This window comes from Mobula birostris, chromosome 2 (genome assembly GCF_030028105.1).
Source record: "Mobula birostris isolate sMobBir1 chromosome 2, sMobBir1.hap1, whole genome shotgun sequence".
NCBI lineage: Eukaryota > Metazoa > Chordata > Chondrichthyes > Myliobatiformes > Myliobatidae > Mobula > Mobula birostris.
The window spans coordinates 169,020,333-169,034,180 of NC_092371.1; the positions used below are offsets into that span (position 1 = coordinate 169,020,333).

At 40.7% G+C, this 13,848-nt stretch overlaps 1 protein-coding gene across 2 annotated transcripts in view; it reads right to left on the reverse strand.

The window, feature by feature from the left end:
- The window catches only part of sipa1l2 (signal induced proliferation associated 1 like 2), a 500,895-nt gene that overhangs the window by 22,131 nt on the left and 464,916 nt on the right, over nucleotides 1–13,848 (reverse strand). For both annotated transcript variants that reach the window (XM_072251068.1, XM_072251067.1), the window contains exon 20: nucleotides 5,031–5,154. In XM_072251068.1, the coding sequence (XP_072107169.1) occupies nucleotides 5,031–5,154 (124 nt within the window). The remainder of the gene's footprint in view (nucleotides 1–5,030; nucleotides 5,155–13,848) is intronic.

Consider the following 13,848-nt stretch of genomic DNA (forward strand, 5'->3'; position numbering starts at 1 on the left):
CAACACAAGTTGATAGGTGGTTAAGAAGGCATATGGTGTGTTGGCCTTCATTAGTCGGGGTATTGAATTCAAGAGCTGTGAAGTAACATTGAAGCTCTTTAAACTCTGGTTATACCACACTTGGAGTATTGTGTTCAGTTCTACTTACTTCATTATAGGAGGATGTGGAAGCTTTAGAGAGGGTGCAGAAGAGATTTACCAGAATGCTGCCTGCATTAGAGAGCATGTTTTATGGCGAAAAGTTAAACAAGTTAGGGCTTTTTACTTTGGAACAAAGGAGGATGAGAGGTGAGTTGATAGAGGCGTAGAAAATGATAAGAGGCATTGATAGAGTGGACACCCAGCACGATTTGCCCATGATGGAAATGGCTAATACAAGAAGGCAAAATTTTAAGGTGAGTGGAGTGAAGTTTAAGGGTAACATCAGAGGTAAGTTTTTTTTAAAATACAGAGAATGATGGATGTGTAGAATGCCTTTCTGGGTGTTATGGTAGAAGCAGATACATTCATACATTTAAGACTCTTAGATAGGCACATGTACAAAAGAAAATTGGAGAGCTATTTGAGAGGGAAGAGTTAGATCGAACTTGGAGGAGGCTAAAAGGATGCCACAACATTGTGATTGTATTGTTCTATGTTCTAAACTCATTGGTTGCATGTTACAGAAACAGTGGAGACATTGACTGATTGCAACAATCAAGCTCTTTTAATTAGTGCAGAACAGTCACGACATGGAGAGGGGAAAACCCAAGTGGTGAAAATTTGTGGGAACCAGATATCCACAGTCTCTTGTGCTTCCTCGAGCATGGACAACGTCATGTTTCAAATTATTCCTATAATGGATCTCATTGAACAAATCAATACTGTTTCCACCATCTCTGTAGGGAGTCTGTTCCTCGGTTATTCATTCACTAAATTACTGTATTTGCTGATTAGTCTTAATTCTGCCTCCCACTTCAACTGCAGTCTGTGTCCTTTCACTCCACTGTTCTGGATGAGGTCAAATTGCTTGCTCTAGTTGACCATATCCAGTCTTTTTCAAATCTAAATAGCATTAATTATTTTACCCCTCAACCTCTTCTAGTGAAATGTACTTAGTTTACATAATCACTCTGCATAACCCACTACCCACATCTCCTCAGTACAATAGATGTCTAGTAAAATTTACAAATATCAACAGTTACACAGGCCTTTGTTGACACTTACACATAGTTCAAACTGAGGACCCAATTTTAAAAGAATATGTATTTTAGAAATTAGGGCAACATTCACCAGAGCTACATACAAACCTAAAATAGCTCTTGATGAAGAGTCGATGCATTACTATAGGTTTAAAATTAAATCCAAATCAATAAGCTATTTACTGAATCAAGGTCAAAATAAATGAAAAACTATGAGTAACTGAATGATTGCAGAAAATTCAACCACAAGCTTGTTATGATCTGCTCAAGTACCACACAAACAAAGGCATCTGTCAATATGTTTCAGTGTTAAAAGCGCAACTGTCTGATACCATTGATAGATGAATTATTGTGACACAAAACCAACATTACAGCCAGCTTCAGCATGAATTGGCAATGTGCCCTTTTCTATCTGACTTCTGTTGGATCCCTCAATGTTGGGTCAATGCCAAAGAGCAGATCACTTAAGACTGTCTTTTGAGGATATGAAAGAGTCAGAAAACACCATTAAACAAAAAAATGCAAACATCACACTCTTGAAAATACAGTAAAGCCAATCAAGAGCACTGAGTTAGCACAAATATGAAGCAATATATGTAGTGAGATTGGAATATATAAGATTATGGATAGGGAAGATGTTCAAAATATTTTTTTCTATGATGGGGATATCAAAAACAAGAAGAAATGAGTGAGAGGAGGCACACACAAAATGCTGGAGGAACTCAATAGGCAATAGACAATAGGTGCAGAAGTAGACCATTCAGCCCTTCAAGCCTGCACCACCATTCTGAGATCACGGCTGATCATTTACTATCAATACCCGGTTCATGCCTTGTCCCCATAACCCTTGATTCCCCCATCCATAAGATACCTATCTAGCTCCTTCTTGAAAGCATCCAGAGAACTGGCCTCCACTGCCTTCTGAGGCAGCACATTCCACACCTCCACAACTCTCTGGGAGAAGAAGTTCCTCCTCAACTCCGTCCTAAATGACTTACCCCTTATTCTTACATACCCTCTGGTACTGGACTCTCCCAGCATCTGGAACATATTTTCTGCCTCTATCTTGTCCAATCCCTTAATAATCTTATATGTCTCAATCAGATCCCCCCTCAATCTCCTTAATTCCAGCATGTACAAGCCCAGTCTCTCTAACCTCTCTGCGTAAGACAGTCCGGACATCTCAGGAATTAACCTAGTGAACCTACGCTGCACCTCCTCCACAGCCAGGATGTCCTTCCTTAACCCTGGAGACCAAAATTGCACACAATACTCCAGGTGTGGTTTCACCAGGGCCCTGTACAAATGCAAAAAGGATTTCCTTGCTCTTGTACTCAATTCCCTTTGTAATAAAGGCCAACATTCCATTAGCCTTCTTCACTGCCTGCTGCACTTGCTCATTCACCTTCAGAGACTGATGAACAAGTACTCCTAGATCTCTTTGTATTTCACCCTTACCTAACTCCACACCGTTCAAATAATAATCTGCCTTCCTGTTCTTGCTCCCAAAGTGAATAACCTCACACTTATTCACATTAAATGCCATCTGCCAAGTTTCTGCCCACTCACCCAGCCTATCCAAGTCACCTTGAATTCTCCTAACATCCTCATCACATGTCACACTGCCACCCAGCTTAGTATCATCAGCAAACTTGCTGATGTTATTCACAATGCCTTCCTCTAAATCATTGACGTAAATCGTAAACAGCTGTGGTCCCAATACCGAGCCCTGTGGCACCCCACTAGTCACCACCTGCCATTCTGAGAAACACCCATTCACTGCTACCCTTTGCTTTCTATCTGCCAACCAGTTTCCTATCCATGTTAATATCCTCCCCCCAATGCCATGAGCTCTGATTTTACCCACCAACCTCCTATGTGGTACCTTATCAAATGCCTTCTGAAAGTCAAGGTACACCACATCCACTGGATCTCCCGCGTCTATCTTCCTGGTTACATCCTCGAAAAACTCCAATAGATTAGTCAAGCATGATTTGCCCTTGGTAAGTTCATGCTGGCTCGGCCCAATCCTATCACTGCTATCAAGATATGCCACTATTTCATCTTTAATAATGGACTCTAGCATCTTCCCCACTACTGATGTTAGGCTAACAGGGTGATAGTTCTCTGTTTTCTCCCTCCCTCCTTTCTTAAAAAGTGGGATAACATTAGCCATTCGCTAATCCTCAGGAACTGATCCTGAATCTAAGGAACATTGGAAAATGATCACCAATGCATCCGCAATTTCCAGAGCCACCTCCTTTATTACCCTAGGATGCAGACCATCTGGACCTGGGGATTTGTTAGCCTTCAGTCCCATCAGTCTACTCATCACCGTTTCCTTCCTAATGTCAATCTGTTTCAGTTCCTCTGTTACCCTATGTCCTTGGCCCATCCATACATCTGGGAGATTGCTTGTGTCTTCCCTAGTGAAGACAGATCCAAAGTACTTACTAAATTCGTCTGCCATTTCTCTGTTTCCCATAACAATTTCTCCCAATTCATTCTTCAAGGGCCCAACATTGTTCTGAACTATCTTCCTTCTCTTCACATACCTAAAAAACTTTTGCTATCCTCCTTTATATTCCTAGCTAGCTTGCGTTCATACCTCATTTTTTCTCCCCGTATTGCCTTTTTAGTTAAGTTCTGTTGCTCTGAGTTCTGATGAACGGCCTTTGCCCAAAACGTTGACTCTTTATTCCTTTCCATAGATGCTGCCTGACCTGCGGAGTTCCTCCAGCATTTTGTGTGTGTTGCTCTGGATTTCCAGCGTCTGCAGATTTTTTTTTTTGCACATGGAGTGGTCGATTACTGGAGCATTTTGCCTGAGGAAATGGGTGGAATCAGATACAACTGCTGCATTAAAGAGGCGCAGGCAGAGACTTGAATAAGCAAGACATTGGAGAATGTGGGCAAATAGAATTAGTGATGTTTGATAGCACTGGGCCTGTACTCATTGGAGTTTAGAAGAATGGTGGGGGGAGGTAGATTTCATTAAAACCTATTGAATATTGAAAACTTTAGACAGAGTAGACGTGGACAGGATATTTCCTATAGTCCGGGAGTTTAGGATCAGGGGCCACAGTATCAGAATAGAAGTACATCCCTTTTAAATAGCAATGAGGAGGAATTTCTTTAGACAGACGATGGTGAATCTGTGGAATTCATTGCCACCAATGGCTGTGGAGGCTAAGTCATTGGGTATATTTAAATGGAGGTTGATAGGTTCTTGATTAGTCGGGGAGTCAAAAATTACAAGAGGAAGGCTGGAGAATGGGGTTGGAAGGGATAATAAATCAGCCATGATGGACTGGTGGAGCAGACTTGACAGGCCAAATGGCCAATTTTTTTGCTCCTATGTCTTATGGTCTTATTGAGTATAAGGTGTAAATCTTTTTCTAGCTTTCTTCCACACTTAATCTAAATGCTTGATTAGATTAGATAATCTTTATTTGTCACATGTTCATTGAAACATTTAAACACTGAAATGTGTTGTTTGCATCAATGACCAAAACAGTCCGAGGATGTGCTGAACCTGCAAATGTCACCATGCTTCTGGCACCAACATTACATGCCTACAACTTATTAACCCAAACCCGTACATCTTTGGAATGTGGGAGGAGACCCACATGGTCACAGGGAGAAGGTACAAACTCCTTATATACAGAATTGATCCCCAGTGTTACAGCTTACACTGTAAAATGTTACACTAACTGCTTCGTTACCGTGCTGCCCTTATTTTATATAAAGCAAGAGAAGAATGCATCAGACCTGTGGCTCTAGTTCATCAAAGCTTCAAGCAAGATTGCTGTAGTTAACGAGAAGATGACTATCTTGGGTTGTACTTACCCTGTATCATCAGCGTGGTCCTTCCTGTCTGTTTGGCCAATGTGCAGAGATAATTCCTCACCTCCCTCCATGCTTTGTGCTGACTGCATGTCATTCAGTGTGCAGAAGGAGGCCACTCTCTGGTCTGTCGGTATAGAAACAGGGATAGTTAGAGTGTCACATTCAGAGAGAAACAAAAGACCTTAGTGCTACAGCAGCTCAGTCAAGCAGGACAGCAAACCATGTAGGTTCCGCACATTCAGCATTACTTCTCCTTATCGGATGTGTTGGCTTTGGAGAAGGTCCAGAAGAGGTGTACAAGAATCATTTTGGGAATGAAAATGTTAATGTATGAGCAGCGTATGATAGTTCTGAACCTGTACTTACTGAAGTTCAAAAGAATGAAGGGGGGGGGGTCTCATTGAAACCTCTTGAATATTGAAAGGCCTAGATAGAGTGGATGTAGAGAGGATGTTTCCTATAATGGGGGAGTCAAAGACCAGAGGCTACTGCCTCAGAATACAAGGATGTTCCTTTAGAACAGAGATGAGGAGGAATTTCTTTAGCCAGGGTATGTGAATCTGTAGAATCCATTGCCACAGATGGATATATTTAATGTGAAGGTTATTAGATTCTTGATTAGTAAGGGCATCAGAAAGGGAGAAGGCAGGAGAATGGGGTTGAGAGGGGTAATAAATCAGCCATGATGTAGTGGCAGAGCAGACTCAATGGGCCAAATGGCCTAATTCTGCTCCTATTGTTTTATGTTCTTATTCTGTGAATGCCAAAGGCAGGCTAGTGACATTCACAAAACATTCAATTCAAATCACTCCAAGAACTCAAGGATTTTGCATCAAATGCTATAAGATAAAGCAGTGGACATCAAAACTCTTAAAAGCTCACTTGCTTTTTGACAGTTACATCCAGAGGCTAGCTCCGAGTTCATGTGTCCACACATATCAGAGATAACTGACATATCCATTCTGATCAGCTGTTTCTAATTGGAAACCGAGGCTGTTCTTACTCAAGCCTCCAAAGCCCATCAGAATCTGGATAGACATTTTAGACAGAACTGTCCTTTTACTTCATCTAACCACACTGTTCAGCCACAAAACTGGCACCATATTCATGTCACAAAAAACTGCTAAGTCCCAAGACATGCCCATGACATGTGAAAGTGAACAGGCCTGACATCTTTGATGGGGTTAAAGATTGAAACTAAAGTTAAAGCAACCCCTATGCCCTTTCCCATGGCACCCACAGACTTCTGTTTACACATACACACAAAGGAACATTCCTGATTATGCAGTTCAAGTATGACAGCATTTCCAATGAAAGGCTCTTTAGCTTCATAATAAGATGCCCTCAGGGTCACCTAATTATACCAGGAGGTTGATCGACCCAAGTTGGTTGCAAACAAGCTATCTTGAAATTAGGAAGCATAAACAGTTGAAAATATCATCACATAGCCGACAAAAATCAATCATTTAGCAATTTAGCCTAAAGCAAACTATCAAAACTCACTTAAAAATGATTAAGCCAGAATTCTTCTACTGCCTCTGAGAATTGTGGCCAATAAGATAAATTTGTAATCATATTCTTTACCTCTTACAGAGTTATCACTGATCAAACTCCCTCACACAAACCTCCCGTACACCCTCCTACAGTCTCCTTGTGGACTTCCCATTGTCCCTCCTACAGTTTCCTCACAGATTTACTGCTATCCCTTTACAGTTTCCTCATTGATCTCACTACTGAGCATTAGGTTAGATCAGATTAATTTTATTTGTTACTTGTACATTGAAACTTACAATGAAAGGCGTTTGTCGATTCTGGGGAGCCTGCAAGTGTCACCATGCCTCTGCGCCAATATAGGATGGCCACAAATTTCTAAACCTAATCATACATCTTTGAAATGTGGGTGGAAACCATAGCACCCGGAGGAAGCCCATGGGGTCATGTGGACATACAAACTCCTTACAAAAGTGGCAGGAACTGAATCCTGATCAGTGATCACTTGTGTTACGCTACAATGGTGCCTAGCCTCGGGGACCTGGTGATGCTCTCACAGTTTTCTTGGATTTTGCACATTTCCTCATTTAGCCTTTTCACTGCCTAAATTCCCCCCCATCCCCAAGACCTAACAACAGATCTCTCACAGACATTTGAGCTCCATCCTAGGCATCCACCTGAACACAAACTCAGCTAACCAAACTTCCACATCTTGTCCCGCACCAACATTACTCCTCCATCACTACTTGCCTCAATGAATGACATCAATTCGCTATACAAGTTCTGTCTGTTTTTTTTTACAAATCCATCAATGGACTGAACTACTTTGCACTAAAATTGACTTTTATTTGTTCTAATTGCTTCCTTGTTAAACAATGTGTATCATTTATGTTTTTCTTGTGAATGCTGCTTGCATGATGTTACGTACCTGTGATACTGTCGTAAGTTTTTCATTGCCCTGTGTACTTGTGCATATAACAATAAACTTGACCTTGACCCATTCTTCCACTACCACTTCCCTGCAAGACAACCCTGGGACTTGACTCTACATGGCTTTTGCCCCCTGCAGCTAACTTGTTTTCTGCCTACCCGTAAAACACTTCACATCATTGTTAAACTGTCTTCTGTCCCTGACTTATCCAGACCTAGCCCCATGGTCCAGTCCACCTCTGGGCATCTTCCACTTCTCCACAACTACTACAGTAATTGTGGCATAAATGTAAAATTCAGTAATATTTAACCTATGAATTATATAAAGTGACAACGTGAGGGAATTGGCTTAGGTCTAGTGGAAATGTATAATTCAAAAGGAATTTCATATGAGTCTATCCTGAATCTCATTATTTAATACAGTAAAAGGAGATTATATATTCAAACTCAATTGTGATTAGTATACAGTAAACATTAATCCCTTACACCCTACTCATTTCAACCAACACAAATGATAGGAGCAGATTACCACAGAAGGTTTTGTGAAAAATCTAAGGATTACGATGGTCAACATGGTAGCATATCAGTTAGTATAATGCTTTCCAGCCCCAGCAATCAGGGTTTGATTTCTGCTGCCATCTGTAAGGAGACTGCATGCTCTTCCTGTGACTGCGTGGGTTTCCTCTCACATTTCAAACACGTATGGGTTAGGATTAGTGAGTTGTTGATGCCAGAGGCATGGTGACACTTATGTGCTCTCCCCAGCATATCGTTGGACTGTGTTGGTCATTGACACAAAATGACACATTTGACTGTATGTTTCAATATACATGTGACAAATAGAGCTAATCTTTATACCTTTACCTTAATAAACTTTATAGTCTGACATATAACAATGTGGAAAGGATTTAGAATCAACACACAAACAATATGTTTCTGCTAGCTGGAACTTGCTAAATTAATCCAGAATTAATGATCTTTACAGCAGAATTTTGCCTAGGTTCATCATTACCTTTGCGACCATAAGAAATAGTATACAGCAAAGTGACTGAAAATAAAAATGCAGCTTCATGCATGGAATGCCAGAAAGGTCAGAAGTCATATCCTGGGAGATGATCTTTGTTGACAGAATGAATGTGAAATATGCAGAGTTAAAAAAAGGATTAGAACTGATTATTCTAGGCACAACAGGGCTTGATGGAACTAAAACAAATTAAGTAACAGGCCGCTGATCTAACAAAGGACCGTCATCCCCGTATCAAACACAAGACATGTGTGACTCTTAAGAAGGAACACAAGTCTGGGATGCTTCTAGTTTTCAAATAAACAGTTTCTGTTTCAATGCTACTTTGCTAGCTGGAGGCTATTTTCAATGCTTAAGCAAAGTGGAATATTTTAAAGAGAATTTGAATTGTTTTAATATTCAGTGAAAGCTTACAATCCCTCCATGCTATGTAGTTAATGCATTTCTCAATAATATCAAGATAGTTCTACAAATAATGCTTGATTTGGGCAAAACTAATGATCACTTCAATTATCCTCAATGGAAATGAGCAGCATTTATTGTTTTTTAATTAACTAGGGAAAATAAGTCAAGTGAAGACATTCAGGGGGTGTATTTTGCGCAAAAAGCCAGGTAGGTTGTAATGATTTTCACAGTTAATTACCTTCTAATAACCACAGTAATAGAAAGATTAACTTTATTAAGCTAATCTTTCTAAGTAAAGACTCGGCACTTCAATAAAGTACATAGAGTTACGAAACATGTGGAAGTGTACTTCGGACCACCCAGCTTTGACACAAAAGGGAGAAAACTGATATTGAAAGATGTGTTTCTCCAGCATTTTGTGCCAGTTTGTACTCCTCCCTCCTTCGTCCACCTTCTTATTCTGGTCTCGGCTCCCTTCCTTTAAGGTCCAAAATCTTGACTGTTTATTCCCCTCCATAGATGCTGCCAGACCTGCTGAGTTCCTCTAGCCTTTTGTGTGTGTTGTCAAAAGACATATTGATAAGTATCCAAAACTGTAATGCCTTGCCTCAATTACAGTACATTATGTGCCTTGTGGTTTATCCATCCCCAATATCAAAAACCAGGGGAAAGATCTGGATCATCACAGAAATCTGAATTGAGTTTATGGTTCAGCAACAGGTACTTTCACACTACATCAGACAATACTTTCTCATTCTTTTCCAGTCGTGGAAAAAAATGCACGTCACACTTCTACAGAACATGGTATAAAACTAAGGCATAACACAATATGCATAAATGAGCATTACACAAAGGGGCTCACAGTGTGTCACTGAACAGCTGCAATACAATTTATTATTCATGCTGAATCAGTCCATTCAAGTTTCTTTTTGGGCCTCTCAACTTTAAGCTTTATTATATAAGGGCATGTGGACATTGCTGCCAAAGAATTTATTGCCTGCCTTTGGAAAGGTGCCAATGAAACATCTTCATAATGAGATATCTGTGGGCTACACTCTCATGTTTAACAGGTTGGAACATGCAAATTTAATACAGGGCTTGACAGGGTCAATCCAAGGATGATTTTAATTTTGTCAGAATCCTGTGTCTAGAACCAGGGTTCACAAATCTCAAAATATGTGTTCAGGACACAGAGATGAGAAGATTTGCTTTATTTGTCTTCTCTAGAGATCTCATCTACCTGAACAATGCAACAACTACATAAGCACAGATCTCAGAACACAGAAAATACAAAATCCAATTCACAATGCAATTCACGATGGCCCCAGTTGGGAAGGTCCCCATGGGATTATGTCAGTCACAGTTTTGTCAGTGAGCGGCAGCTTGTTTAGTTGCACACAATTGAAAAAAGAGCAGCAGTGGCATACCTGTAGATTCTACTCACCTTGGGTCTGCACGTTAACAATAGTCAAGAGATATTATCAAAGTGCCTTAAGGGGCAATTGTCAGGCAAGCATTATAATAGATTACTTTAAAAATAATGCTTTCCATTAAGATATCTACCTCCAACAAACAGCTCATCACTGACCCCTATGAAAATTCTTCCAGGCTCATACCTACTACAGAGTATATAGGCATCTACTAATCAATGCTGTGTTACCTATGGAACATCAGCCTGCCCCTCTACCACTGAAAATCAGATTGTGGCCTTCATGTGGCCCTAGGTATGAACTCTGGGCTGTCAACCGTAAGGTATCCACCACTGAAGATTTTCACTATACCTCAGTACATTTGGCAATAATAAACCAATTCCGGTTCCAAGGCCTGTGCCATATTCAGGCTTGGGATGAGAAATATAACTTGTCCCTACCAAGTGGTTAAGTGCTGCATGGATGTTAAGGGTTGCCACTTTCACATCTTTTCTGAAATTCAGCTCTTCTGTCGATGTTTGGACATACAGTAGGCTCCAATGATTATCTGAAATTGTTGAATTTGAATTGAGGCCTGAGGGCTATGAGTGCCTGACTGGAAGATAAGACACTGTTCATTGAGCTTTGGGCTTTACTGGAGTAGTGTTAAGAGATCAGGAACAGACAGATCAGAGTGGAGAATTAAATTGACAGGCAATAGTTAAGTATTGAATTCTCCACACATACCGCTTGACTTGGTGTTGGTTTATGATTGATACAGTAAAAAGTTTGTCTTGCATGCTGTTCATACAAATCCACAGTATATTGAGCTAGAATAAGGTAAAATAATAACGATGCAGAATAAAGTGTGGAAGCTTCCTCCCAGATTCCAAAGATAGAGATTGGTAAAGGTTAGTGAGCTGTGGGCATGCGATGTTGGCAGTGAAAGTGTGTCTGTGTTGGTCATTGACACAGACAATGCATTTCACTGAATGTTTTGATGTACAGTGACAAATATAACTAACCTTTAGATGAGAAAGTGAATTCCTGTCTGACATTGGTGCTTTAACATCAGAAGCTTGCGAGTTTAAACCTTAATTAGGACTGTCAATGTGATGTGAGGTAGAAGTGGTGCTATGTAATGGGAGATATAATCCTTTCAGTGGTGGTGGATGGGAAGTGCATTAAAGTTCTTCCCGAGCATTTGGCTGATCTTGGTCATTAACATGAATGGACATATCTGATTTTGTAACTGGAGAATCTGCAGTGTAGACTATTGGGACATCATCATTAAAAGATTTATCCCAAGTTTACAATAAGAGAAGCTCACATCCAACATCACTGGTTGTTCTGGAGGACCCACAGCAGAGATGGCCGGGTAGGATCTGAAGTTAAACTAGTAAGTATGTTACTTTTCTTGAGAAGAATTGCTAAAAACAAGGTTACAACACTGCATGAGTTTCAGCTTAATGCTGAAGGCTCAAATACTGTGGAACTAACCTTCGGAAATAATCAATAAATTTGAGGCTCTCTGGCACAAATTTTGTGGGGTTGGAAGAGAAATTTATAATTATTTTCCCGAATTAGCTGCAGAATATTTTGCCTTCTCTGCCTGTCCTATAGGTACAGGAAGAGAAGCAGGGACCAATAACAGCTGATGTGAAACAGGGTGAAGATATGTGGGCATTTACTTATATATACCTGCCACATTCCAGAGCCTTCCATCTGTTCTTTTGACTTTAAGATTTGGAAGATGTTGTAATGAAATAAAAAAGTAAAAACATTTAACGAACATTGTACCTGCAGCCTGTTATTCCATTATCAAGGTCTGTATGTACTAGCCTGTCAGATATCTTTATGGAAAGCATATTTCTGAAGTCATCTATTGTAATGTTCACCTGACAACTGACCCTTACAGCTCAAGGCTCTTTGATAGTGCCAATTTTGGTTTTATTTTTAACATTGTGATCCAAGGTGGACAAAAACCCAGTCGTGCCACTGTAAATGCTCCTCACTTAAGCTTCTTTTCAATTATGTGCAATGAAATAAGCTGGAGTATATTACTTATCCATGGCAACAATGAAAATAAAGCCCTAGACTGCATGTAGTCAAGTGTTAGGTAATCTGACTTGACAATCTGAATATATCCAGAGCTTCACATGGAAAGAAAAAACTATATAGTGCTATTCACAACCCCTAAACACCACAAAAGCACTTTATGGCTCATGAAAATTCTGTGAAGTACGGCCACTGTTGTTGTCTTTTTTTTTTGTGTGCCCATACTCTGCCAGAGCCCCGGTAACCACTTTTCAAGTGGTTGTCTTGGAGGAAAGATTCTGTGAGTGGTCCCCCACATCCTTCTCACAGCGCAGTTTTTTTTGTTTACGAGGCCGAGTTGCGAGCTCGACACTCAACCTGGCACAGATGGAAAGTGTGCCCGGGAGCGGCCCAACTGGATTCGAACTTGGGAACCTTCGCTCTGGAGTCCGGCGCTGATGTCACTGCGCCACCAGCCGGGTATGTTGTTATATATGGGAGCAAATCAGGCACACCAAGGCTGAGCAGAAAATAAAATGATTATAACCAGATGAGAATTTGAGGGATAATTCTATTTATTTAAGTATTTATTTATTTTTATTTAGTAATACAGTGTGGAGTAGGCCCTTCAAGCCACCCCAACCCAGCAGCCCTCGATGACCCCGTTTTAGACAATAGACAATAGGTGCAGGAGTAGGCCATTCGGCCCTTCAAGCCAGCACCATTATTCACTGTGATAATGGCTGATCATCCACAATCAGTACCCCGTTCCTCCTTCTCTCCATATCCCTTGACTCCGCTATCTTTAAGAGCTCTATCTAACTCTTTCTTGAAAGCATCCAGAGAATTGGCCTCCACTGCCTTCTGAGGCAGAGCATTCCACAGATCCACAACTCTCTTGGTGAAAAAGTTTTTCCTCAACTCCATTCTAAATGGCCTACCCCTTATTCTCAAATTGTGGCCTCTGGTTCTGGACTCCCCCAACATCGGGAACATGTTTCCTGCCTCTAGCGTGTCCAATCCCTTAATAATCTTATATGTTTCAATCAGATCCCCTCTCATCCTTCTAAATTCCAGTGTATACAATCCCAGTCGCTCCAATCTTTCAACATATGACAGTCCCGCCATCCTGGGAATTAACCTCGTGAACCTATGCTGCACTCCCTCAACAGTAAGAATGTCCTTCCTCAAATTTGGAGACCAAAACTGTACACAATACTCCAGGTGTGGTCTCACCAGGGCCCTGTACAACTGCAGAAGGACCTTTTTGCTCCTATACTCAACTCCTCTTGTTATGAAGGCTAACATGCCATTAGCTTTCTTCACTGCCTGCTGTACCTGCATGCTTACTTTCAGTGACTGATGAACAAGGACACAAAGATCTCATTGTACTTCCCCTTTTTCTAACTTGACACCATTCAAATAGTAATCTGCCTTCCTGTTCTTGCCATCAAAGTGGATAACCTCACATTTATCCACATTAAACTGCATCTGCCCACTCACCCAACCTGTCCAAGTCATC